Here is a 27,942-nt window from a genome sequence, read left to right as displayed (position 1 = left end):
ATTATGGAGCAGACCCTCCTGGAGACTATGCTCAGGCACATGGAAAATAAGGAGGTGATTGGTGACAGCCAACACGGCTTCACTAAGGGCAAATCGTGCCTGACAAACTTGGTGGCCTTCTGTGATGGGGTTACAGCATCCGTGGATAAGGGAAGGGCAGCTGACGTCATCTACCTGGACTTGTGCAAGGCATTTGACACTGTCCCGCACGACATCCTTGTCTCTAAATTAGACAGACATGGATTCGATGGATGGACGGACCACTCGGTGGATAAGGAATTGGCTGGATGGTCACACTCAAAGACTTGTGATCAACAGCTCAATGTCCAAGTGGAGAACAGTGACGAGTGGTGTTCTCAGGGGTTGGTACTGGGACCAGCACTGTTCAACATCTTTGTCAGCGACATCGACAGTGGGATCGAGTGCACCCTCAGCAACTTTGCCGATGACACCAAGCTGTGTGGTGTGGTCGACACGCTGGAGGGAAGGAATGCCATCCAGAGGGACCTTGACAGGCTTCAGAGTTGGGCCCATGCGAACCACATGAAGTTCAACAAGGCCAAGTGCAAGGTCCTGCATGTGGGTCGGCGCAATCCCAAGCACGACTATAGGCTGGGCGAGGAATGGCTTGAAAGCAGCCCTGAGGAGAAGGACTTGGGGGTATTGATTGATAAGAAGCTCAACGTGAGCCGGCAGTGTGTGCTTGCAGCCCAGAAAGCCAACCGTGTCCTGGGCTGCATCAAAAGAGGTGTGACCAGCAGATTGAGGGGGGTGATCCTGCCCCTCTACTCTGCTCTTGTGAGACCCCACCTGGAGTACTGTGTCCAGCTCTAGGGGCCCCAGTACAGGAAAGACATGGAGCTGTTGGAGAGAGTCCAGAGGAGGGGCGTGAAGCTGATTGGAGGGCTGGAGCACCTCTCCTGTGAGCACAGGCTGAGAGAGTTGGGGTTGTTCAGCCTGGAGAAAAGGTGGCTCCTGGGAGATCTAATTGCGGCTTACCAGTGTCTGAAGGGGCCTACAGGAAAGCTGGTGAGGGACTGTTTATCAGGGAGTGCAGTGACAGGAGAAGGGGTAATGGGTTTAAGCTGAAGGAGGGTCAATTTAGATTAGATGTTATAAATCCTTTACTGTTAGAGTGGTGAGGCACTGGAACAGGTTGCCCAGGGAGGTTGTGGATGCCCCATCCCTGAAAGTGTTTAAGGCCAGGTTAGATGGGGCTTTGGGCAACGTGGTCTAGTGGAGGGTGTCCCTGCCCATGGCAGGGGGGTTGGAACTAAATGATCTTTGAGGTCCCTTCCAACCCAAACCATTTTATGGTTCTCTGATTCTATGAGGGTCATCGATAAGCACGTGGAGGAAAAGAAGGGTATTGGGAGCGGTCAGCATGGATTCACCATGGGGAAATGATGCCTGATCAATCTGGTAGCCTTCTATGATGGCACGATCAGCTGGGTGGATGAAGGGAGAGCAGTGGGTGTTGTATACCTTGGCTTCAGCAAGGCTTGTGACACCGTGTCTCATAACATCCTCACTAGCAAGCTTAGGAAGTATGGGTTGGATGAGTGGACAGTGAGGTGGGTTGAGAACTGACTGAATGGTAGAGCCCAGAGGGTTGTGATAAGCAACACAGAGTCTAGTTGGAGGCCTGTAGCTAGTGGTGTGCCTCAAGGGTCAGTGCTTGGTCATATTTGTCAATGACTGGACAAGGGGACAGAGTGTAACCTCAGCAAGTTTGCTGATGATACTAAACTGAGAGGAGTGGCTGACACACCAGAAGGCTGCGCTGCCATTCAGTGACATCTTGACAGACTAGAGGACTGGGCAAAGAGGAACCATATGAAATTCACTAAGGGCAAGTGCAGGGTCCTGCACCTAGGGAAGAACAACCCCAAGCACCAGTACAGGTTGGGGGTTGACCTGCTGGGAAGCAGCGCTGCGGAGAAGGACCTGAGAGTCCTGGTGGACAACAAGCTCTCCATGAGCCAGCAAGGTACCCTTGTGGCCAAGAAGGCCAATGGTATCGTGGGCTGCATTAAGAAGAGCGTGGCCAGCAGGTCAAAGGAGGTTATCCTCCCCCCCTCTACTCTGCCCTGGGGAGGCCACACCTGGAGTGCTGTGTCCAGTTCTGGGCTCCCCAGTTCAAGAAAGACAGGGAACTCCTGGAGAGAGTCCACTGGAGGGCTGCAAAGATGATTAGGGGACTGGAGCATCTCTTGTATGAGAGCTGGGTCTGTTTAGCCTGGAGAAGAGAAGACTGAGAGGGGATCTCATTGATGGTTACAAATATCTAAAGGGTGGATGTCTAGAGGAAGGGGCCAGACTCTTGTCAGTGGTGCCCAGTGACAGGACAAGGGGCAACAGGCACAAACTGGAACACAGAAAGTTCCATCTGAATAGGAGGAAAAACTTCCTCACTGTGAGGGTGACCGCTTACTGGAACAGGCTGCCCAGAGAGGTTGTGGAGTGTCCTTCTCTGGAGATATTCAAAACCCACCTGGATGCCATCCTGTGCAACCTGCTGTAGGTGATCCTGCTCTAGCAGGGGGGTTGGACTAAATGATCTCTAGAGGTCCCTTCCAACCCTTACCATTCTGCAAATCTGTGAATCCCCAGAGCTCCCTTCCAACCCGTTCCATTCTGTGAAATCAAATGAGAACTGGGTAGTCCTGATGGAGAGAAATTGTGGAATGCGTGGCAGGTAGAATTGTGGGGCTGAGGAGAGATGCATTATGAAGAGCAGAATGCTATTTGAGGGAGGTCCTTTGGCTGACTATGAGAATTAATACTTCCTTTGGCTCAGTGGGAGATCAGATAAAGACAGGAATACAACAAAAGTTATCCAGGGGTCCTAAGTTGAAGTTTTCTGGGCTATGAGGAGAGCTAGAGAGACCTGTTTGTTTAGGTATGAGCATATTATCATAAGGAATGGAAATAAGTGGAAACTGAGGAGGAGGAAGGATGTGTATTATGCTAGTTGCTAAGAGTATGGCATAGGGCATTGCACAGAAGCATAAAAATTTCTTCTCTGTACAGTAATGAGCCCAACAAACTTAATTTGGTTTGTTTGTATTAACAGTTAGAAAATATTATTAATAGTTTGCATAAACATTGAAATTGGGAACATTTATGGTTATGGTGTGATTAGGCAGTACAAATTAATTTAATCCATCATCTGACAGTGTGAAAATATACTAACTTTTCTGACTTTGTTTCAAAAATACAATGAAGTGGGTTTTTTTATTTTAAAAGATTTTGTATGTTATAACTAGATGATGTATAACGTGGAAATTTTGTGCCAGTCAGTCACTTTTCACTGAGCATTGACTTAAAAATGAAATGTGGTGTGCAGTGGTGGCTTTCTTTCCTTGTGCACTATGCCAATTCTTTTTCCAATTCCTTTTTTTGTTTGGTTTTTTTTTTAAAAAAAAAAAACTTACCAGCAACCAATGTCTTTCTTCTGCCAGGCAGTTAAAGCTCTTTCCTTGTTACACATTGCTGGTCTTGATCAGTGCCCAAAACACTGCTGTAGGCTTTTGGCAGTGACATGGGAATGACACTGCTGGGAAAAGGATTTACAGATACAGGGTAATGCGGTGTTAGAGTAAAGTACATGGGGAAAGAATAGTGAGTGAAACCCTCAAATAAAACACCTTTGATGTAGAAAATCTGTTCTAAAATCAGGAAAGAAGGAAAGGAGTAGAATGTGTGAAGGCAGTCCTCACAAATGATGAAATACCATTTTGTCTTAATCACAGGTAAGAGATTTTCTGAAGATAGAGGGATATGAGGAAGTCTTGAATGTGATATTAACAAGACTACAGTACTTGTACTCTAAAAAGCCTAATCAACAAACAAGCACTTCTTCTACCTCTTCAAGTGTTGTTTGTGAAGAACATAAAGATTTTGTATTCATCCTGGCTTAAGATGTTTGTGAATCTCAAATCACTGGGGAAGTGCTGTTGTAGGCTTGTCCTATTCCTAAGTTTTTTCCTAGGCACTCATTCTTGGCCACTGTTAGAAGAAGAGCTAGATGTGCCTTCCGTCTGATCCTGTATGCCTGTTCTGAAGCAAGCAAGTATATGGAGTAAGCTTTGTGTGCCTTAAGTCAAAACCACTTCAAAACTGCTATAAATGTATGTTTATAAAGAAATAAAAGAACCTTGGTTGCTGTAGCTAAATTCTCTAGAGATATTTCAAAATGGGTTGGATTTGCAGGTGTCAGGATGGTTGTTATATAGCAGTTTGAGGAAAAGGAGGAATAAATGCTTTATATGGCTGAAAGAAATGGAAGTGAGAGGCTAATGAAGAACAGTTTCATAACTAGTGAGTGTGGAGAATTGAGCCTTTCTTTCATTGTTCATTAATTATCTTGGAGTGTAGGTCTTGCAGAAATATTTACTGATACTCCTACTCTTCATTGTAGCAGTAAAAGTAGCACCTCAGACAGAGAGAAATTAAATACCAGAGAATGGGGCTCATTTGGAAGGAAGCAAATGTTAAGCAGTTCAGCTTTTGAATCAAGATAGATACCTGTTCTGAGTCTTCAATGAAAAAGAATGAAAGGAACACAGTTAGGCAATGGCTGTAGTGCAAAATGCATGCAACAAAATAGCTTTTTGATGATGTGTCTGTCCAAAAAATATGGCCCATATTTGTTATCATTGGTAAGTTTACATACATGCAAATTACATGGCCATAAGCACTCATTAATTTTTCTCATACTGTCTATGCTAGTAGAGATATCAGTCTGTTAGAGGTTTTATCAAAAGCTGTTGTATTGTCTGATATATCTACAGCGGCCATTGGGCTTCAAGCAACTACTGTAAGCAACATTCAAAGAATTATTAAGTAGTAATGATTAATTAGGAACTTAGTAGGCATCACTCTGCCAGTTTCTTTTCCCATACAGTAGACAGTTGAATCTGGGCAGTAGTCAGTAAGAAATTCACATCATGTACTGATGATGGAAAGGAAATGAAATTTTTTAAGTTCATCACATTGGTAATCTAGGGAAACTGTTAATAATCACAAAATCCTTTGTGATGAACTATCTCCTGCTGTGATACCTACTGATCTTAAAAACTACATACTATTAATTAAAAAATCCCACACTAGTCTTGCAAATTAGGCAAGTGCTTAAAGTAAAAAAACAGTTATAATCATTAATTTGAATTCTTTCCAAAGGCTGGAAAAAAAGAACTACTTGAAAGGCAGATACCTATCTCCAATTTTCCATAAATCCTTCATGTATAATATGATAATGGTATGTAAAGCAGCTGAGGGAAGGTGGTGTACCACCATTAATTTTGACAGTTGTTTCAGTGAATAGATAAAACATATACCATCCACTGTGGGAGGGTTTGCTGTGTGTTGGATATCATACAACCCCCCTCAAACCTGAAAGAGCAGGACAGCTGAGGAATCAGGCAGTATAAAGACCAATGTTAGCTCAGCATCAGCAGGTGAGGATCCTGTGTTGCCCTTGCTTCTAGTGCTTCCAGACATCTAGATTTCTTTATCCTTAGTCTGTTCTTGGACCTCTACAACTTCTGTATGGTTGTAAAGCCTTCAGACTTGTATTACAAAAACAAGGAGTGTTGGTGGGGGGAAGCCCTGTGGCAAGAAACCAGGAAATGACAAGCTGCACCAGTTTATGTAGAATCACTGGGATAGCTGGCACACCATCCTGAAGCCTGTTCATATTTAGGCTGGGTGTTTTAAAAACTTCTTGGTAAACCAGGTAATTTCTTGTGCCCAGGAAGAAGCAAACCTGATTTATCTGGGCAGATCTTTGCATAGACTGCCCAAGAAAAAGTTGAACTGCTATGAAATCCACACATGAGCTGGTGGTCTGTGCAGAACCATTCCTTCAGTTCTATTTTGTATGCACTTGGGAGACAGCCAGATGCTTAGAATCATTTCTAGCTTGGGTCATTGTATGTTCCAGATGATAAGAAAATAACACAGCTACTTGCCTATCTCTCGGTTCTGCTTGAGAGTGACAGAGCACAAAGTACCTGACTGGAACCACAGGGATTAGAGCTGCTTTGTTCTTCTGGAGGAGCGCATTGCTACAAGTTGCAACTGTTCTGGTTCCTTTCAGTAAGACTAGTTGGCTCTGCAACAGGTAACATTTGTCAATAGTTTAGACTGCAAACAGTCTTTATTCTGTCATTAGGAATATGTGTAGCATGTCCTCTTATGTCATGACTCAACATTATTGAGGAATAAGTCACACTTACTGGTATTTTTACACACTGCATGAACAACAGAAGGTTCAAAACGTGATTTGGACATCTGTGTTGAATGGTCTTGCTCAGGTGCTCTATTGAAGCCTTCTTTTTTTCTTCCCACAAATCATCTCAATAGTCTTTTTCCCATAAAGATATTTTTCCCACTGCTTCTCACTTTCTGTCTGTTTAAAATATGATTTTATAGGTTTCATTTATTCTGTCTTCTTAAGAAAAAAGGTCTGCAAATCTCAGCAACAGGAGGGTGGTACTTGTCATTTTGATGCCCAAAGGCATTAGCTGCCTTTTGAGGTGTCTCCCATTCACTCCTCGTGTTTAAAGAGGTAGAAATGACTGAAATCATAGAATCACAGAATGGTTTGGGTTGGAAGGGACCGCAAAGATCATCTAGTTTCAACCTCCCTGCCATGGGCAGGGACACCCTCCACTACACCAGGTTCCTCAAAGCCCCATCCAGCCTGGCCTTGAACACTTCCAGGGACGGGGCATCCACAACCTCTCTGGGCAACCTGTTCCAGTGCCTCACCACTCTAACAGTAAAGAATTTCTTCCTAACATCTAATCTAAATCGACCGTCCCTCAGCTTAAACCCATTACCCCTTGACCTGTCACTACACTCCCTGATAAACAGTCCCTCACCAGCTTTCCTGTAGGCCCCCTTCAGGTAGTGGAAAGCTGCTATAAGGTCTCCCCGGAGCCATCTCTTCTTCAGGCAGAACAAGCTCGACTCTCTCAGCCTGTCCTCACAGGAGAGATGCTCCAGCCCTCTGATCATTTGTGTGGTGCTCCAACAGGTCCATGTCTTTCTGGGGCCCCAGAGCTGGACACAGTACTTCAGGTGGAGTCTCATGAGAGTGGAGTAGAGGGGCAGAATCACCTCCCTCAATCTGCTGGTCATGCTTCTTTTGATGCAGCTCAGGATACAGTTGGCTTTCTGGGCTGCAGGTGCACTTTCCCAGCTCATGTTGAGCTTTTCATCAACCAGCACCCTGAAGTCCTCCTCCTCAGGACTGCTCTCAATCCTTTCATCTCCCAGTCACAACTGATACTGGGGTTGCCCTGACCCATGTGCAGGACCTTGCACTTGACCTTGTCGAACTTCATGCAGTTCGCACAGGCCCACCTCTCAAGCCTGTCAAGGTCTCTCTGGACCTTGCTGAGGGTGCACTCAATCCCACTGTCCATGTCACCAACAAAGATGTTAAACAGCAATGATCCCAGTACTGACCCCTGAGGAACGCCAGTCGTCACTGATCTCCACTTGGACACTGAGCCATGGACCGCAACTCTTTGAGTGTGACCATCCAGCCAATTCCTCATCCACTGAGTGGTCCATCCATCAAATCTGTGTGTCTCCCAATTTAGAGAGACAAAATCTTTGGTTTAAAGACCCTAATCACCACCCCTTTAGGCTCGGCAATGTGATTGAATCCCCCTCCATCAACTTTTTCCGGCACTCTAAGGGAATAAGTATATGTTGTTTGGAGAGTGATGGAAGAACTAAGGAAATATTTGATAAGGATTAAAATAATAATTTCTCCTTCCCTCCGAAAAGGAGAGGAGGGAGAAACCCTACCCAACCACCTGAGGTATATTTTTTTAACAGCAGCTCTTCCTGCTTATTTCTGCTTACAGGTAGCTGTGATTTGGACATGGGAATGGAAAATTAATGAATTTGTTACCCTGTTGTATGGGATGTGATCCTTGCCATGTGCTTTGCAGTATCTGATTTGGTAGCCTGGGAATGCTGGGCAGACTCACAGAAGTTGATTGTGGCAGCATGCCTTCATTTCCTTCCTCTTTTTGTATTTTTCTGGGAATCAAGTGGATTCCAGACTTTTGGTCATGTTCAGTAGTTACTACACATTTTCCTGTACCTACTGAGATCAGGCAGGTTTCAACCTGCTGGGTTTTTTCATTTGCCTATGCACAATCACCTGTTTTACCTTGCATATATTAAGGTTATGCCTGCCTAGCATTCCACTTGCTTTTAATTAGTTTGAAACAATATTAATTAGTTTTTAATTACTTTTAAACAAGGTGGAGTAAATGCTAAGTGGCTCAGGTTATTTCAGTTAAAATTCGAATCTGGTTCTGTACCCAGTTATGGGTGGGAGGTGAGAGAGAAGAGGAGAATTTCTCTCTAATAGAGAAGCTTAGTGGGTAGGAGGAATGAGGGTGGGGAAAGAGGAAAAGCAGCTGTCTTTTGAGATGTTTGGGCTCAGACTTGGCATACTAATCTGTGCTTCTGCCCTACCAAACTTGAGGACTATTTCAGCAACATCCAGGTTTTGGAGTAAGGAATTCTCAAATTTTTGTTGAAGATCTCGTCTTCTGCTGTAGCTGTCAGTTTCTGATATGCGCCACCCTGTCATCTCTTCTTTCTTTTTTTTTTTTTTTTCCCCCCTGAAGAAGTTGCTTGTTTTTCCTGTTTCCCACTCTTTTTCTTCTTTCTAGCAGAGACTGTAGACAACACTTAAAATGGGCTGATGTTTTCAGGTGTGACTCAGCTGCTCTGCATATATTGCTTAACAGGACACAGTCTGAGAGAAGGATAATTTGGCTTTGGGAAGTTTCCACATCAGATGAATCCTTCCATTACATTGTCTTGTTGTCAACAAAAGCATGTGGCTGGTAAAAGGAAGCACACGGGAAGACTGTGTTGTGCTCTACCACTTCTTAGTAATCCTTTATGGATTATGAGAGTCATCAGAAACTTCTATACCACTTGCAATTCTGACTGTGTCTGTCTGAAGTGACTGGCAGGATCTGTCCCAGCTTATACTATCCATAGTGACGTATGCTGCTTATGCCAGTAGGTTGATGAGGTCAAGTGTTAAATGGTGATATTGTCTAGGAACAGTTTTCAGGAGAGTGGGAGGGGAAGCATCTGCGAAATGAGATAAACTTCGCTTTTAGAACCCATCAGTCCTGAATGGGGATGGAAGAATAACAAAAACACATTTCTGTGAACTTGTTTTATTTACTGCTTGGAATAATGCAGAGGTATTAAGTCTACATAGTAATGACATTTAGACTGCATCAGTATAGCACAGAGCTACTAAGAATCCCATTTTTGTTGAAGGCAGGAGGGATATCTTGGTCACTTATGAGGTACTGAACAGTATATGCACAGGCTTTGATAGAAATGTTCACAGTAGTCACGTTTGTTACCTAATTCTCTTTTTACTGAACTCTAAAAAGTAACTGACAATGGAAATCTTAAAGAGTTTGCAGAATCAATATGTTGTGTTACTTTGAGATGTGTTAAATATATTGCATCTGTGCCTTTCCCTCTTAATGCTTTTTTTTTTCCCCTCCCTTGGTATGGTTTGGGGTTTTTTTCTTACACATGTCCTTTGTATTGAACTCTGTGTGTTCAGGAGCATTTCTTTTTCTTTCCCCTGCCTGAGGTTTCCTCTATATACTAAAATTGAAAAATGAAACTGAGACATTGTGTGTGAGGAGAGTTATGATAAGGGTTGAATTTTAAAATTTAATTTCCTTTTGCAATGTTTAAGCAGTTTGAAGATTTCAACAGCAATTTTTTTATGGTGTTACTTAATTTTTCAACTATTTACCTTCTTTAAAAGGAATTAGAGATAGTTCTTTCTTCACAATGAAATTTGTTCTATTAATTTGTGAAACAAAGAATTGTGTTTATATCAATGGCTCACAGTGTGAACGCAGGCAAATAGTTTAGAGTCTTGTATTTCTGTTATGTCTGGAAAATAAGAAAGGTGACAATGTTTTATGTAAAGCACCCTAGTACTGAAGCGGAATGCAAACTGAAAATATGAAGATTACTATGCATAGTTACGGAGCTGTGCAAATAGGTAAAGGTTGCCTAGAATAATGGAAGTAATCTTATGGCACTGAGGCTAAGTTTGTCAGTGACAGAAGCATGCTGTGTCTTCTACAGCAAAGCTGCATTGGGAAGTTTTGTTTTTAGATAAATTTGATAAAGAATGCTAACAGTGATCTAAAAAATTAAGGCCATGGTCTGTCTTCTATTAGTTGGGCAGATTTTTTTTTTTATTTTTTCTTTTTTGTCTGTGTGCCAGTCAGAGGGATTTGCTTTAACAAAATGAAACTCAATCCAGTTATCTGATGAATTGGCAGACAAAGATTGTGATGTTTAGTTTGTATCTAGGCATGGGTCGACTGTTGCTTGCATGTACTAGTGGTCAAAGTTCTTACTATGTACCAATTAAGGAAAAAAAAATTTAAAAATATCATTTACTGGTAAGTGAGCAGATGTGGTAAACACTTAAGGGCAGGAAGGCGTAAAGGGATCTCCATTTATAGATACTGGAATGCTTGGTCAGAAGTAGTCCATTCAGACATTTTTTAATTCCTGCTTAGATTTTTTTTTAATTGAATTTAGTTTGCTAATTGGAATATACATTTAAAAAACCAAGTAACTAATAGTATTTATACTAATCCGTAGTTTGTCAGGGTCTATCTTCAGAAGCTCAAAGCATGCATAAAGAGAGGAGAGACCATGGTCAGTTTTAAACTTCTAGTTGATTTCAGTGGGTCTCAGGAATTTGTCTTATAACTGAAAATGTATGTGCAAAAACTATTTAGAGTGACTAGTTCAGCCAGAGACATGTCTTACTCAGTGTAGTTTGCAAGTTAGAAAAAACCTTGGCTATAATACACTGTATTTCACTTGTAGTCTAGACTTAGTTCTAGTTTATCTAAATAAAAGTAATTATATTTTTATATTCAATTAAATAAAAAGTGTCAAAGAGTCTACAATATCTTCAGCAGGACTTTTTTGGGGGTCTGGCTGGGTTTTTATTGCATCATCGTCATAGCTTGTTTTTGTCATCTCTTTGTTAACCTTATGTTAAGTAGTGTGGAATACTTAATCTCTTTTTGTTTTGCCTTGGGAAGTGGTTCTTGAGGTCCGTAAAAGTCTACTTTGCAGCAGCTTGTTCCAAACACTGGCAGAGAGGTCTGAAATTCTTAGCTTGGCAGAGCTGAGGTGAAGCTGCAAATAAGTATGTATAATATGCTGAAAAGTTCTGTAGAAAACTGAGGCAGTTTGTGAGTTTGAGATTGATAAAGGAAAAAGCCCATCTTGTTCTGTTATTTAGAGAACAGAGTATCCTAAATTTTGAACAGATCACCTTAGATAGATTTGAATTTTCCATCCGGAAGTGGGTGGGGAAAATACCACCTTTAGGCAAGATTGAAACAATATGACTTCTGACTTGGAGTGGGGTCTAGCAGGAAGAACTGATGTGTCTTGGTTCACATTACTGAGTGGGTACATCCACAGAACTTTCTTTAGAATAATGAGAACTCATCTGAGATTGGAATGCAGATGAAAGCCCTAGACTTAAGGGTTCAGAGGCAAAGCTTGTGTTGGAATTTGACTTCTGTACCAAGACACTTGAGTGTTACAAGTTCTTTTTCTAGTTTTCTGTCATGAGAGAGACACTTAAAAGTAGATGAATAATTGTTCAGTGGGAATTTTGTGATATAACTTCTTTATAAACACCTTATCAGTTTAAAAATACAGTCATGCTATAAATGTTACTTCTTTATTTTACAATGCCTTCTTGTAAAGGAACTGATAATAGCACAATCTATAGCAGCACATTTTGAAATCCAGAAAAGAACACTCTATCTTTCTATCTGATCTTCTATATATCATAGACCAGTTACATTTTGGCTTTCCTCCTCCACCAAGTTCAGTAACGTGGGTTTATCTAAAGTCTATTTTGCAAAAGTGCATCTACTCTTGATGTTTTAAAATCAAGAAATACAGGATCTACTGCTTTCTTGACTTTTTGTTCCAGTAGTTTCCTATTCTTGTTTCAGAGAGACAGAAGAAATTTATTTCAAATCAGTATTTATTCTACAGCCATTGTATCCCCTATTTAAATCATTATTTGCTTTTCCATTATAGTTTTTCTTGAATCCATGTTATGCAGTCTGCTGGGGTTTTTGATCTTTTGGGGCACAATTCTCACGCTCTTGCTTTCTGCAATTTCCTTACACTTTTTCAGGATATAATATAAAGAATTATGAAAAAAATTTTCATTCTTATTTCAGAACTTGGGGTAATACACAAGGGAGCTCTGTCTAAGTGTATCTTAATTGGGAATATTTTCTTTTTCTTTAAAAGTAAGGCATACAATTGAATTGCATAATCATACTCAAAACAGAGTTCTGTAAATACTGGACACATACGATCATTTGACTTTTCTCCAGTGGGGCAGAGGGAGGAACATCAGTCTCTCCTTTTTTTTTTTTAATGTACAAGAGAACACAGAATATTTGAAATGTTACATTGTAAGTTATGGTTGTCTTAACTAAACTTTTCTTTTCCCTTGTAATTTTCAGTAGTGTTTTGCTGAATCTCCGCTGATGGCACATTTTATGATGAATGTTTGTTTACTTTCAGAGCCCTGGGTTTTTTGGCTTTCACTTTTTTTTGACAATCTGTGTTTATAGAGATAACATGATCTTGGCAAAGCATGTAGTGCTGTATCTTTGCAAAAGCTGGCTGGTATTTCAGATAGGCAACAAGTGGAGAGCTCACAGGCCATTGATGATTAAGGAAGAATTAAGTAAACTATCAAGCAAGTACATTTTCCTGAATTATAAAGATAAAACGTCAACATTGCTATCATAAATTATTCAACAATATGAAGCATTAAAATAGGGTTTAAAAAAAGAATGTATTCCTTTTTTAAAAAAAAAAAAAACTTCAGCCCTCCTATCAAAGAATAACAGAAACTGCAATAATTATAAAATGGTAATTGAACTCTAAATCATTGATAGGCTTGTGAATGCATTTCCATAGTTTTGTTTTTTAGAGTATTAGTATTTAATTAAACTTCCATTTACAGAAGTCACTTGGCTTCAAATATTTATGTGGCACTGTCTCACAAGATTGTTACTTGGATGTCTCAGAGGGTCTTTTTTGTGTTTTATTGTATTGCATTATGTGACCAGGCCTTGATTCTGTAAGGATCTATAAATGTGACTTTGCACAATGCCCATTTGTAGCTTTGTTGAATCTGTATAGTATGTAAGTTGGGGGGCAAGGAAGGAGGTGTTGTGGTTTTGTGGGGGTTTTTTTGGTTTTTCCTGGGGTTTTTTTAAGGCAGTTTTTTTATTAACTGGTTTAGTGCTGCTAACTGTTTTTTAGCTGCTCCTGCAATATCAAAGAAAAATTAAATAAAAATGCAAGACACGTTCTATAAATTGCGTTGTATGGAATTACATGTTCTACAAACCAAGGTAATTAGAAGTTAAGCACTTCTAAGTAATATTAATGTTCCATTTTCTGTAACTGATGTGTCACTGTAAAGAGCTAGCTTTGTTTCCCCTATAAAACTTTAAGCGCTTTCCCAAAGGTGGCGTTGGGGAAACACCACCAAAATCCTCTAGAAACCCCCGCACTGTGAGGAGGGAATTCATACATTACATTTGCATCAGCTGTGGCCTACTGATACACAATTTATAAACTGAAGCTGAAAAAGCAGAGTAAGCTGAAGATGAAGAGCATCTTTCTGGAGAGTCCAAAGGAGACACTGGCATTTGTTGCTCTTGGCTGTTAGGTAAAGATTGCTGATTCACTCTGACTTAAATGTTATCCTGTTTACATGCTGACAGTTTTTTCTGCAAAGGGCTAATTTGTTGAAGGACATGTTTTCAGATTCTCTTCAGATGGTGTAAAAGCTGGGATAGAAGTAAGGGGATAGCTTCATTCATCCAGATGTTTTCACATTTCTGATCACTCTGTCTCAGATTTACTAGTCTTTCCCTCCCCCACATTTTTCACTGAAAAATGTTACAGGAAACAAGGTCGTGCATGTTTTATCATGCAGTGTGTTATGCAATGTTCTTGTCCAAGACCACTTTACCCTTTGGTTTTGTCAGGTGGTGAAAACAGAGAGGAAAGAAGCCAAAGAACGCACAAAAGTAGGAGCAGCAGGGGTGACATCTTATAAATACAATATTGTGAAGAAGGTAGTGGATGTCTCCCTTTCTTTTTTCTTATTTTTTTTTTCCCCTTTTTTTCTTTTCATAGGCAGAAAAGGTTTTTGGGGTTGTGACTATATTCTCCATGGTACTTTACCCTGCATGGTAAAGTGTAAAAGTGTACTTCTAGTCTCTAAAGATGGAGATTTAGAAGTTTGACAGAAGAGTCGTCTGTTCTGGTTGTTGAAATGGGAGATGCTGTTTCATCGAGAACAATACAGCAAAGAGGCATAGCAGTACTGTTCTGTGCAATTATTTCTCACTATACATAAGGTGACTGCAAGTTCCTTAATCTGTCTTTGAGGTTTGAGTAACAGTTTTTTCTTAAGCTCTTCTGATACTTGGCCAGTAATCAGGACCTTCTATGCTTGATTCACACACCCACCCACACACCCCCCCACACCCACATCCACCCCCCCACCCCCTTTTTTGATGCTACTAAATTCAAGCTGTGTTAGAAGAGAATAAACCACAAGAGAAAAGTAAGTGACTTAACCCAGGGAGGGGAAGGAGGGTTTTTAAACATTGTTTTGACACTTTTCGTCTTTACTTTGCCTCTTCCTCCTTCTGTGTACCTCCTACTTGCCTACCAGAGACTAGTGGTGTCACTGCCCTTCCCCCCACTGCATAATCTTCTGCTCCTGGTTCACAGGAAGAAAATTCTAGCTCTTCAGCCCTGGTGAGTTTCTGCACACAGTGTAAACACATATGACAGTTACTGTAGAGGCAGTAGTTTTACTAACCTCTAAGGAGGGAAGTTGCCAGACTGGGGAAGTGAGATAAGAGGGCAAGAAAAGGGAGATGACAGAATTCAGAAGGAAAGTCCCAAAGAGTTTGACTTTTTAAAATCCAGGTCTTGGGGAAAACCTTCCTGAACAACCGCAAGCTGGGCAGTTTATCCTCACAGCCAATGGCACTTGGAAAGAGTTATGACTGGTTTTCCTCACAAAAATGTTTGCTGTGAGAAACCTTTTGTCTTCTGTGAAGGAAGAGAACCTTCTATTTTCTACCAGGATGTAACTCTGCTTGGTGAAGCTTTTGCATTATTTTCTAGATGATACCTTTTTCTATAGACTTGGAGCTCCAGAGCACTCCTGTAGTTGGAGAGGATAAAGAACATTGTCGAAGGTCTGACACCCTTCAGAAGTATCAAACTACGACAAGTGGTGGGTCTTGACTGTTCTCTTTCTTCCACAGTTGAGCTGTTGAGAGCGGACATTTACCTGAGAAATCCCTGCCTGCCACAGGAAAAAGGACAGGTTTTTGGAGGCTGAGAGAAGAGTAACAGTTTTGAAACCTTTTCCATTGTGATACGGCTGGTGTTGCCAGCTGTGCCACTGTTCAGCACTCTCAGACTGTAACATGAAATGTGTATGACTTCTGATAGCTTAGTGTAGCCTGCTTGGTTCTTGACAGCATCTGCTAAACTGGCATCTGTTTTGTAACTGTTGATGCTATACTTTGACAAAGTACTACTATAGCAATAGCTGTTGCTTCATGTTTTGACAAGTGCCTCTTCAATTATGACACTGGGAATTGCATTTGCAAAAGGACAGCTTACTTTCTTCAAAAATATCTTCCAGCGTCACCTCCTCACTATCACAATCTTGCAATGTTTAAGAAAGCCAAGCAATTTGACATACCCCTTTGCTGCTGTTCCTGTTGTACATTTTGCTTTTGTTTGCACTCTCAATATTTATTTTGACCTGTGAAGGTAGCTATAACTGCCATATGTATTCTCTAGAAGTTGTTGAAGGGTTTTTCCCCTAGATGGTGTTTTGAGCAAAAATACCTTTTAATAGAAAAATACTTTTCTGTTTCAGTGGTGAGTTGGAAGATTTTTTCCACTTTGAAATGTGATTTTTTTTTTTTTTTAAATCTTTTTTATTGTCTCTTAATTTCTTGGTAATTCACTGGTAGCTCTTTGGTGGTTTGGGGTGGGTTTTTTGGCATAGAAGTCAGTGCTTTGATTGTTCAATGTAGGACAGTATTTCTCCGATTTTTTGTAACCAAAAGTTACCAGGCACAATGAGACTAGTAGTGAGCCATCCTCAAACACTTTTTACTTTGGCTTAATTTGCTCTCTGCACACAGGAGCATTGGCAATTCTGGTTTTTATCTTTCAGAAAAAGAAATCAGAGGATCAATTAAGGAAGATGTTTGCTCTACTAATTAACCCTGATTTCATGGTCTGAGCTATTAAACAGAATTCAGTTTTCAGTACAGTTCACGAAACAAAGTCTAGTATGATGTCTTGTACTTGTGTAAAGTATCACTTATTCCTAATTTTGTGGTTGTTATCTTTTATTGCATCACTTTAGAAGAATTTGAGATATGTGTAAGGGTATTGGTGAATTGGCAACATTTTTCATGTACTTAATGCAAAAGGTCTTTCTGACCTACTGTGATTACTTTTCCTATGTTCTCTGTGCATATAAAACTGTGCAGATAACAGTGGCTCTGAATGGACTAAGGATACTCAGATGCCACTGTCTCGGGAGATAATCTTTGCCAAAACAATTGGGCAACAATTTGAATTGCTTGGAAATTTTCTGATGAAATAGTCTTTTGCTGAAATTTATCAGCGTGGTGAAATTGAAATGTGTTGCAGATACAGACTGACTTTTGCCAAAGTTCTGATGGAACATAGGCAGAGCTGTTGCTTGTGGACAGGTCTATGATTTGATTGCTTTCCTGGTAACTCACCTACTTGGCAGGTTACTGTGATGCTGAGGCTTCTAGGACGTGTTGTTCATTCTGCTTTTCTGACAGCACCCCCAGGTAGCTTTCTTCCTGGGATAAGCTAGAGCAAAGGTTTAATTCTGTTGTGAAGAACTTGGAATTTTTTTTTTTTAAATTCCTAATCAGAATGAACAGATTAAAATCCTCCTATTAACAGCTTCTATCCACTTAGTCGCTGTGTGTCTTGCAAGTGGATCAGGCCGGAATCATTATTCTTTCCTTGTGGAAAAGTTCATGGACTCTTGCTGAATTGCTGATACAGGCAGTGGTTTGCCAAATGAAAACTGTAAGCAAATGTTATCTTTGCTTCTTCACTCTTTGTAGCATATGTTTTTTCATTGATATGTTAGTCTGTCATATTCCTTCTGTATCTGCTTGTTATTACATGAATTCAAATTTTGATGTATTAAAAATCCTTGTGTGATATTAATTTACAGCTGATGAAACAGGAAAACTCCTTTGGAGTCACTTAACTTTTTGCAGTTGTTTCTTGTATGAGCAGTTGTTTTCTTGTGTGAGTGGCTTTACCTTGTAGCAGGGCAACTTTTAGATCCCCCAATAGGCAGAGCATGTTAGATCATGAAAACTGAAGATATACTCTTTCTCCACAAAACATCTTTAAATATGTTTTAAGACAATATTTTATATTTTTGTGAAAGTGATTTTTAAAGTCAGAACAAATATCACACAGGAAAAGACAACAGAGTTTTTTAATGCAGAAGATGATGTATTTGAAGCACAGATTAACTTTATGTGTAAACTTGGCATCTGTTGTCTAAGCAATGGGAAAAGTTCTCAGATTTTCCAGATTGATTACTATTTTTAAAGGGTTTTTTGCGTACTTTGATAAAGTTAGTCAGAAGAAAGTTTTCTCGTGAGTATGTGGTGGAAAGATGTTAATCTGTTGCTGTGAATTTTTTGTGAAATACTAGCTGATGTAGTATGTTCTGACTGAAAAAAGACTTCAGAATCTCTTGTTGGTCCATCAAGGAACAGTGGCATTGCTGCACACTCCAATGTTTTATAAATACAATACTTTATTGCCTCTCAAAGTAGTGTATGCATTTGGTTCCTTAAATTTAGTATACTTTTGTGTTCAAAAAAACTTCATACACCTTCATACACAAAGCAAATCAAACCAGATATGCAAAGAATACTGCATGTTGTATGCAGAATATGAATACTATCATCTTTTTGAGATATTAAAGTTTTCATAGCATAACAGGCTATGCTGGGTGCATGTTATGAGAAAGTTTAGTTGTGCTCCATTTGTCTGTGTATTCAAACTGAATTGTGAAGACTATAATTAAATATTAAGTATACATATTAAGTGTAATTAACCAAACAAATTAACCAAAACAATTAGAAGTAGGAAACTGACTGCCTTGTCTTAGTCTAATCTTGGTTTTAGAGGTAAAAAATTTATTTTGGTGGTCTTGTAACAAGATACACAATACCCTTTAGAACTTAATAATGTTCTCCCATTACTACTGACTGATGTAAGACCTGTTAGCACTTTCTGTGAGACTCTTCTAGTCTCTTGCCTACAATCTTAACCACCTACCCACCATTACTTGGGAAGGCTTTCATGATTGATGTTTACAGTGTTCATTCGAACTCCTTGAAAGAAGTGTACAAGCAGATGGAAAGTGTGCACATTTTTGTCATCTTCTTGCTTACTAGTAAATTGAGCATTAAAGGTAGTCAGTGACACAGGCACAATAAACACTAAATGTATTTATAGGAATTCTGAAGGCTTGCTGACAAGTGATTGTTTCAGGTTGTAGAACCTGCTCTGCATAACAAATTCTATATTGTGTTCTTTGCAGACAGTGGTGACTTAGACATGATGGACTAAATTTTTTTGACTGAGTTTCATTAGACTCTAAGTTCATTTTGGAATTGGGCATGTATATGCATGCAGCTGCCAGAAATGTAAGCTAGTGCAGACTTGAAGAAATTAGAGGGAAAGAGGAAATGGGAGCATTAGGTTGCTGGCAAGGTGGTGCGCTGTCAGATTGGTACAGCCAGGAATGTAGGTAACAGGCTTTGTAACTCTGCTGCTAAAAGAACAAGTTGTGTCAAATGAGACCTACTCAGCCTGAAAGTATGTAAACCGAATACTTTTATAAGGTTTTGATGCAGATCCTGTAAATAGCTATGTCTGTAAATGTGTGCAGAAGAAAAAGTGGTTGATTCTGAAAAAAAAAAAAAAAGAGAGAGAAATGTTACTTTAACCACTGTGATCCTGTTCAGCTTGGAGTTCATCGTCTCCAAATTTCTTTGCTTTTGTCCAGAGCTATGAGCTGCTCTTTCATAAGCAAATGATCATTTTTTCTGTTTGTCATGAAGGATAGACTTGATATTAGGCTGCTTTATCCAATTTTTGCATCTGAAATGCAAGCTGCAATGTCACTGAGCTTATTCAAAATGTTGCAACATTTATTCCACTGCACTCTGCTAGGCAGAAAGTAGAAGTGGCTTGAGTTCTTAGCTTAACTTGGTTTGCCCCATCAGTTCATCAGCAGCTGTCTCATATAGCTAATGATGTTATGCAATAACTACAGTCAGATAAATCGTCATGCAGTTTTGCTCAAAGTCAGGAGCTTCACTGGGAATGATGAATGTGAGGCAGTTCTGAGCATGGAACAGTACTTTTAAAATAGAAAGTAATTTAGAATACTCAGCAATGCCCCTTGGTCTGAAACCTTCATGAGCAGGTGGTGGTTCTGTGCTTCGTTTGAAGCCAGTGCTCAGTTCAGTGTGCATGGAATGTGTGTTCAGTAGGTAAGTGATAGGTTGCTCTGCCCCAAATATGCCTCTCTCTCCCCCTCTGGCACTTTGATACAGGTTTGGAAAACTTGCATGGACCGTACTGGACTTTTGGTCATATTTTAATTGGCTGGCTAGACAGCATTTGAAGGAGAATCCCTGGAGGTGCATACAAAATACACAGCTGTCCAAACAAGGCAAAACTGCTTATCTCTAAAGCCAGTACTGTAAGGGGAGAAATGCTAATCATTGCCATAAGTCTGACTTCTGTACGGAGAGAAGCTGAATTTGCTGCTCATTGAGATGGGTTCCTTTTTCTTGGGGTATTGATAATAGACTCCGTAGACACAGCACATGGTGCTGAGGAAATTGTTGATTTCCTTCTCTTCTCTCCTGTCCAGGGAGATTTCTGCCTGAAGAGTGATCAAATATAAAACTTGCAGAGTTCTCCCATTCCGAATTCTGCGCCCTTTGAACTTCCATTGTTGGTGTGTTGGGGTTTTTTTTCCTCTATTCAGTTTTAAAATTAACTTTTGTTTCTCTGTCAGGCTCTTTCCTATGTTGGGAGGGTCTCAACAAGGAATTTACCATTTTTTCACTGGTACAGGAAGCTGCTGTTGTGCTTAAGTGCTTTCAAACGGTGTTTCTTGCAACCACAGAAATGTTGTGCAAAGAGAGCAAGGGTGGGTGTGCCCTTGTCCTTCCTGCTACAAGACACTTGGTGTTAACTTCCACATGAATTTGAAATGAGTAGCTGTTGTCAGTTTTCAAATAGAATCAATTGTTCTGGCTAAAGGGAGTGTTACTACATGAAGTGAACATACCATGTCTCTTTCTGTAATTATTTTTCCTTTTTCATTTCTCTTGTCTTTATGTAATGCCATGAACAGTTTTCTTAAGCTGATGCTGTATTCACAGAAAAGAAAAACATTGTGTGTGCAAAAAAAACCCTGGTAATTATTTCAGATGTCTGTTTTCATACACACCCATTTCTTGCTAGAGCTGAGGAGCAGTCTCTGATAGTACCAAATGTGTGTTTATTTTTTAAAAATTTGTATTTAAAAACCCCTAAATTTCAAAAGTTCTTGGCAAAGATGACAGGAATTTGGGCAAATGAGGTAGGATTGGATCACTCTATCTGAACCTAAACACAGAAGTGAATTCTTAAATAACGATGCATTATGTATTGTTCACAGCCATTAACTTTCTTATAATATTAAGTGTGTTTTTATTGCAGATACATTATGTTCCACCACTGCCTCTGTGCCGCCTGCATTGTCTGACCTCCTGTGGATACCAGCAGCAAGTGGGTGACTTGTGATGTGATGTGCTTATTTAAAGGGCTTCATCACTCTCATGTTTCATACAATTTCTCAAGTGATAAAAGGTAATTAACAGTCAGGGATTTATCTGTAGTGAGAGAATGTTCTGATTTTTGAACCTCTAAAGTTGTATGTTTGAAGTGGTGTGGATTAAGATCCTAGCCCTGGAGATTTCCCTAGAAACCTATCAAAAAACAAAACAAAGCAAAAACCAAACCTAAAGGTAGAGGAGGATTATTTTCAAGAACAGACTTTAGATTTCGCAAAACTGGTAGAGCCCATAGCTCAAATTGTCCATAAGAAGAAAAAATTGTTGTTCTGAATGGAGCTGTGAATTCTGTATATTATAAAATCATGAGGACTTTGTATGTCCTTCACATTTTAATGTAATTTCTTGCATAAGTGGTGGTTTTCAATCTCATTAATTTCTTCCTGGTCAGTGTAAAAAGAACAATATGAATTAGTGCAGCCCAATGTGGCTGGTAAAATTAATCCTCAGGTACATTGCATGTAAACATCTTGCATTGTAGATCCTGATGATTGTGGTTAAAGCAATATGGGGAATGATTAATCTCATCCTTTAGAAGCTGCAACTTGAAATATTTTCCAGATTAGGAACATTAGTATAATTCTATTGGATCAAATCCTCTGTTCATCACTACCAGAATCAGGTCTTTTATAGTTAGTAGCTTTGATCTCCAAATCAAGGTGTTTATATTCCATCTAAAATATCCATCCACCAACACATTCTTCTTACATGTATAAATGGACAGGCCATTTTTCACTTTCACTGAGTCTTGATTATGTCAGATATCTACTTTCAGATGTTTGTGGGCCTGGTATGTAGCTCCTTTTTGGCAAATAAATACCTCTGTGGTACTGTAACTTACCTACAAAAGTCCCATTCTGGCTATATTAAATCCTTTTCTAAAGCTATGGGAATTCTTTAGGTCAACATTTACATTCTTTACACAAACACAGAATTTCTTTTGAATTACAGCATGATAACAAATCTGTTCTGCATACCCCAGAAAATGATACTAAAATATGTTCCACAAACAGTTAGATTAATGTCTCCCAGTATATTTAGTCTCGAATTGCTCGACTTCTTCTGAAGTTGGTCGTAATAATAGGTCATATTTTAAATGTTCCAGATGAACAGCAATTAAATATTTTTTTGCCATGTTTAGTCATAGAATCACAGAATGGTTTGGGTTGGAAGGCACCTCAACAATCATTTAGTTCCAACCCCCCTGCCGTGGGCAGGAACACCCTCCACTGGACCGGGTAGCCATAAGCCTCATCCAATCTGGCCTTGAACACTTCCAGGGATGGGGCATCCACAACCTCCCTGGGCAACCTGTTCCACTGCCTCACCACCCTCACAGTAAAGAATTTCTTTCTAACATCTAGGCTAAATCGACCCTCCTTCAGCTTAAACCCATTACCGCTTGTCCTGTTAAGTGTTTCTGTTGTACTGATGCAATGGTCTCTGGATGAACAAAGGGAAACAAATGTGTCCAATTGGAGAATTCTCGGCTAAAATATACAGGCAAAAGCAATTTTGGGAATCATAAAATACCAGGTTGGAAGGGACCTCAAGGATCATCTGGTTCAACCTTTCTTGGCAAAAGCTCCATCCAGAGAAAAGCACCATCTAGACAAGATGGCCCAGCACCCTGTCCAGCAGAATCTTAAGTGTCCAATGTTGGGAACTCCACCACTTTCCTGGGGAGATTATTTCAATGTCTGATTGTTCTCATTATGAAAAATTTTCCTTTTGTGTCCAATCGGAATGTCCCCAGGAGTAACTTGTACCCATTACTCCTTGTCTTTTCCACATGAATCCCTGTAGAAAGGGAGTCTCCATCTTTGTAGCCATCCGTTAAATACTAGAACATGGTGATGAGGTCACACCTAAGCCTTTGTCGAGGCTGAACAAACCCAATTCTCCCAGCCTTTCCTCATATGGCAGGCTTCTCAGTCCTTTGATCATCCTGGTGGCCCTTTTCTGCACCCTCTCCAGCCTGTCCACATCTCTCTTTTTTTCCTTTGTAGTAGGGACCAAAACTGAACACCGTATTCCACGTGTGGCCTGACAAGCGCTGAGTAGAGAGGGATAATGACTTCTTTCTCTCTGGTGGTGATGCCCTCGTTGATGCAGTCCAGCATCCCGTTGGCTTGCTTTGCCACTGCAGCGCCCTGTTCACTCATATTGAGCTCATTGTCCACCAGGACCCCCAGGTCCCTTTCCACAGAGCTGTTCTCCAGCCAGGTGGATCCCAGTCTGTGCTGCACTCCTGGATTATGTTTTCCCAGGTGCAAGACCTTACAGTTGTACTTGCTGAAGTTCATAAGGTTCTTGTTAGCCCACTCTTCCATACTATCCAGATGATGAGCTCTTTTACACCACTGGTGAATGATGACTGTGTGTTTCAATTACTGCACATGTGAAGCTCTGTCCATAGAACTGGTTTAGTTGGACGTTAGGACAAAGACCAAGAAAATGTGTTTTCTATTTTTCAGTGACGAAACTGATTTAGGGATATTTCTTGCTTTTGCCTGTCTGTTTCATCAACACTTTGACATGAAAGACAAATTTGAAACATGAAACTTATTTAAATTGAAGTTGTGACACAATTATACAAATAGTATCTCTGGAGATTTTTCATATTGTTACATGGAACCTTTGAAATTAGTGCAACAAAAAGAGCAGAGTACTCTGTTACAGTATTTACTTTGCATTTTTTACTGTACTTTATTGATATTTCACATTCTTAGGTATGATAAAGCAAGTTTCCTGTCTTAGTTTGTGGAGTTTTTTATATAGAAACCAGGAGTGAATGAGGAGGGGTTTTTGAAATGGCATATGTGTTTATAAATACACAGACTTTATGAAGGAGAGCTAGGCACAAGGATGTCTATGTAGTTCACTTTTGAAATTGACCAGGTTTTCAGTTAGTTCTATAGACAATATTTGCATTCATTCTTGGATAGACATAATACCAAGTGACCAAGATTAAAGGATCTGTCAGTTCAGGTGAAGGTTTGTATTCAACAGAGGGTTAATGTTAGAGTATTTTACAAAAAATACTGTGGTAATTAAAGAAGGCTTCCTCTGGAGATGAAAGCTGTGAATGTTTTGTATAAGCAAGTGGTGGAGCATAAACATTATATCTTACATATTGTTGACAGAGGTAGTGAGAAATCTTTTAAATATGATGTTTCTACTGTGGTGGTGGTTATTTTCTTCTAAGAAACATGAATTCCTTGATGGGTTAAGAGAAATGCATTTTTTTTCCTTAATTGAACACTTTTTACCTGTGTGCTTGCTTTGCAGCTGAAAGCAGAAATCTACTCATTTAAAGGTGGCTTCCTCTGTGCATGAGGCGTAGGGAATCCATATGCCTCTCTAGATCAGGTTCCAAGGAATGTAGTGAGTGATACTCGCACCTAGAAATTCAGATTAATATGTCTGAGATACACTGGTTCTGTGTGTTGCTTAGTTGGGAAATAAAATGATGTACTTTTCTCTTGGTGATGGTGTCTGTTTTCTTTTTTTTTTTTTCATCTAGAATTACCATCACAGTAGAATAATTTTATCCTCCTGTATATGTAATTGAATATTTTTTGTCTATCACATAGCTCATGAAGTTAGTGTTTTCCTCTTTTAAGGTGTTTAGCCTTTTTTTCCTGCTGACTAAGCTTTGTGATCCATTTCTGTAGCACAAGTAATCTTTAGTCCATGTAAGTGTATAGTCATACACTCATTTTTTCCTCAGTAATTGTAGTTATCAGCAGAAAATTAAAAAAACCCCAAAAAACCAAAACCAACCAAACATGTTCCGAAGAGCACTTTTATGATAAAGCAACATAATTTAATATAAACAAAAGATGTTGAAAATGCCACTTTAGGAATGTGACACCCATCTGTCTATGCAAAACAGTAACAATTTTTGAGTTAAACAGTAGCATTTTCATGTTCAATATCTCTATTAACTGTTCAGTATCTTCATCAATGACATATGGTGGGAGTGCACCCTTAGCACCTTGAGGATGACACCAGGCTGAGTAGTGCAGCTGATGGGCTTGACCTAAGGGAGGCCATCCAGAGGGACCTTGACAGGCTTGAGAAGTGGGCTCATGTGAACATCATGAGGTGCAATAAGGCCAAGTGCAAGGTTCTGCACATGGGTTGGAGCAGTCCCCAGTATCAGTACAGAATGAGGGATGAAGGCATTGAGAGCAGCCCTGAGGAGAAGGATTTGGGGGTACTGGTGGATGAAAAATGAGACCAGAGCCGGCAACGTGCACTTGCAGCCCAGAAAGCCAGCTGTATCCTGGGCTGCATCAAAAGAAGCATGACCAGCAGGTCAAGGGAGGTGATTCTGCCCCTTTACTCTGCTCTTGTGAGACCCCACCTGGAGTACTGCGTCCAGCTCTGGGGGCCCCAGTACAAGAGAGACATTGAGCTGTTGGAGAGAGTCCAGAGGAGGGCCGTGAAGCTGATCGGAGGGCTGGAGCACCTCTCCTGTGAGGACAGGCTGAGAGAGTTGGGGTTGTTCAGCAGGGAGAAAAGGTGGCCCTGGGGAGATCTAATTGCAGGCCAAACCATTCTATGATTCTAAAAAAAAAAATTTTTTTAAATCATATTTTTATAACTAGTGGCTTGTTTATACCTATTCTGTCTTTTCACAATATGAAATACTGAATTCCGGGTGGTAGTTACTTGGAAACAGTTTTAATAAAAGCAAGCCTTATAGACTGTGGTCAAAGCTTTTATCATAAGCATGAATTACACTGATTGAAATTATGATGGAGTCACAGAGGAGCAAAGACATTATTTGACTAGCTTTTAGAATATGCTGTCAATTCCTTTTTTTTATCTTCTTGCATTATCAGGCATACCCGCAGCTCTATATTGAGTTATTAGTCTCTTTTTTAAATTATACTTATCAGGGAGGATTTTTAGCTTGAATTTCTTGCGAATAGCCTGAAATTATTCTGAAAAGAGGACATTTTTGGAAGTCTTCCCACTCATAGATACAAACCAAGTCTTATTAGTTAGTCTCACCTCAGTTAGGACATGTTTTGCTTTTAAGTGTCTTTAAACTCAGCTGAAAGGTGCTATACCTACATGGGCCTGTGTGAACCACATGAGGTTCAACAAGGCCAAGTGCAAGGTCCTGCATGTGGGTCGGCGCAATCCCAAGCACGACTGTAGGCTGGGCGAGGAATGGCTTGAAAGCAGCCCTGAGGAGAAGAACTTGGGGGTATTGATCGATAAGAAGCTCAACGTGAGCCGGCAGTGTGCGCTTGCAGCCCAGAAAGCCAACCGTGTCCTGGGCTGCATCAAAAGAGGTGTGACCAGCAGGTCGAGGGAGGTGATCCTGCCCCTCTACTCCACTCTTGTGAGACCCCACCTGGAGTACTGCATCCAGCTCTGGGGGACCCAGTACGGGAGAGACATTGAGCTGTTGGAGTGAGTCCAGAGGAGGGCCGTGAAGCTGATCAGAGGGCTGGAGGACCTCTCCCATGAGGACAGGCTGAGAAAGTTGGGGTTGTATAGCGTGGAGGACAGCTGCCCAGGAGATCTTATAGCAGCCTTCCAGTACCTGAAGAGGGCCTACAGGAAAGCTGGTGAGGGACTGTTTATGAGGGAGTGTAGTGACAGGACAAGGGGTAATGTTTTTAAGCAGGTCGATTTAGCCTAGATGTTAGAAAGAAATTCTTTACTGTGAGGGTGGTGAGGCACTGGAACAGGTTGCCCAGAGAGGTTGTGGAGGCCCCATCCCTGGAAGTGTTCAAGAACAGGTTGGATGAGGCTTTGGGCAATGTGGTCTAGTGGAGGGTGTCCCTGCCCATGGCAGGGGGGTTGGAACTAGATGATCTTCCAACCCAAACCATTCTGTGATTCTATGATTCTCTTCATCAGTGCCAGTTTGTGACCTAGCTAGTTGTTTTTTCTTCTAAGTTCTCAGTGCAATCTTTGTGTTTAAACTGGGAATATAATGAGTTGCATAGATGTCACTAAAGGGATTATTTTGTCTTTCAGGTTTAACTAGCATGTTTCAGTTGGACAGGTGAGCACGCACTGTAAAATCCAGTGAGTGGTAATAAATCCTCTAGTGGGACTTCCAATTAATGTGTTTTGTCTTTCCTGTCATAGTGTCTCTTATTTCTTGGACCAGAGTTATGTAGTAAATCAAAGAGAAACTCAACTTCCAGTGAACATTCTTTTGTCCTCAACCTTTAATGTTTTTCCTGTGTCAGAACGGTACCATCATTAAATAGGAGTACACAAGCAAAGCCAAATACAGTTAGTCAAGAAGTACCCCTTACGTTTCTTTTAGGCAAATGCTCTGAACAGAACCAAAACGAACAATGGCCTGTCTTACAATGACAAATATGGAGAGTACATCAACTTCTACTGTCCACCAGAATGGTGACATCCATGGGAATACCAGTGCATCCAAGCAGACAGAACCATTGCTTCAAGTGTACCTTTATCATTCTCCTGGGAAGACAGGAGGAGATTACCTTCAATTTCCAGCTGGACAATATGTTGCAGAAGAGATTTGCGCTGTAGCCTGTAAAGCCTGTGGTAAGTATATACATAACAGTTTTCCTAATAAAGGAATGAAATTCAACTTAATGCAAGAAAGTTTTTAAATAATCCAGAGTTCATCAAAATGGGGGCATTTTAACTGAAATGCTAATATCTGTGTTCTTTCAAAAGTAATCAGTATCTGAAGTAACTAGCACCAGGCTGCAAAACTGAGATGATAATTGGGTGACTGCTATCTTTTTCAAAAAAAATTTGAGGGCATACTGTCCTTTACCTGGAA

The 27,942-nt window shown here is 40.3% G+C and overlaps 1 protein-coding gene across 5 annotated transcripts in view; it reads left to right on the top strand.

Moving 5' to 3' along the window:
- Positions 1-27,942, top strand: part of JAK2 (Janus kinase 2) — a 100,722-nt gene that overhangs the window by 27,256 nt on the left and 45,524 nt on the right. For 2 of the 5 annotated variants that reach the window (XM_075741026.1, XM_075741025.1), the window contains exons 3-4: positions 21,010-21,159; positions 27,448-27,698. In XM_075741026.1, coding sequence (XP_075597141.1) covers positions 27,479-27,698 — 220 coding nt within the window. In that variant the 5' untranslated portion in view covers positions 21,010-21,159; positions 27,448-27,478. Of the gene's footprint in view, positions 1-9,346; positions 9,366-14,977; positions 15,425-20,173; positions 20,261-21,009; positions 21,160-27,447; positions 27,699-27,942 lie in introns of those variants that run through there. The other 3 variants (XM_075741029.1, XM_075741027.1, XM_075741028.1) reach the window with 3 other exon arrangements.

The sequence above is a fragment of the Balearica regulorum genome, chromosome Z, assembly GCF_011004875.1.
Source record: "Balearica regulorum gibbericeps isolate bBalReg1 chromosome Z, bBalReg1.pri, whole genome shotgun sequence".
Classification (NCBI taxonomy): Eukaryota; Metazoa; Chordata; class Aves; order Gruiformes; family Gruidae; genus Balearica; species Balearica regulorum.
The sequence above is the reverse complement of the archived record's forward strand: the minus strand, read 5'-3'. Positions and strand labels throughout refer to the sequence as shown.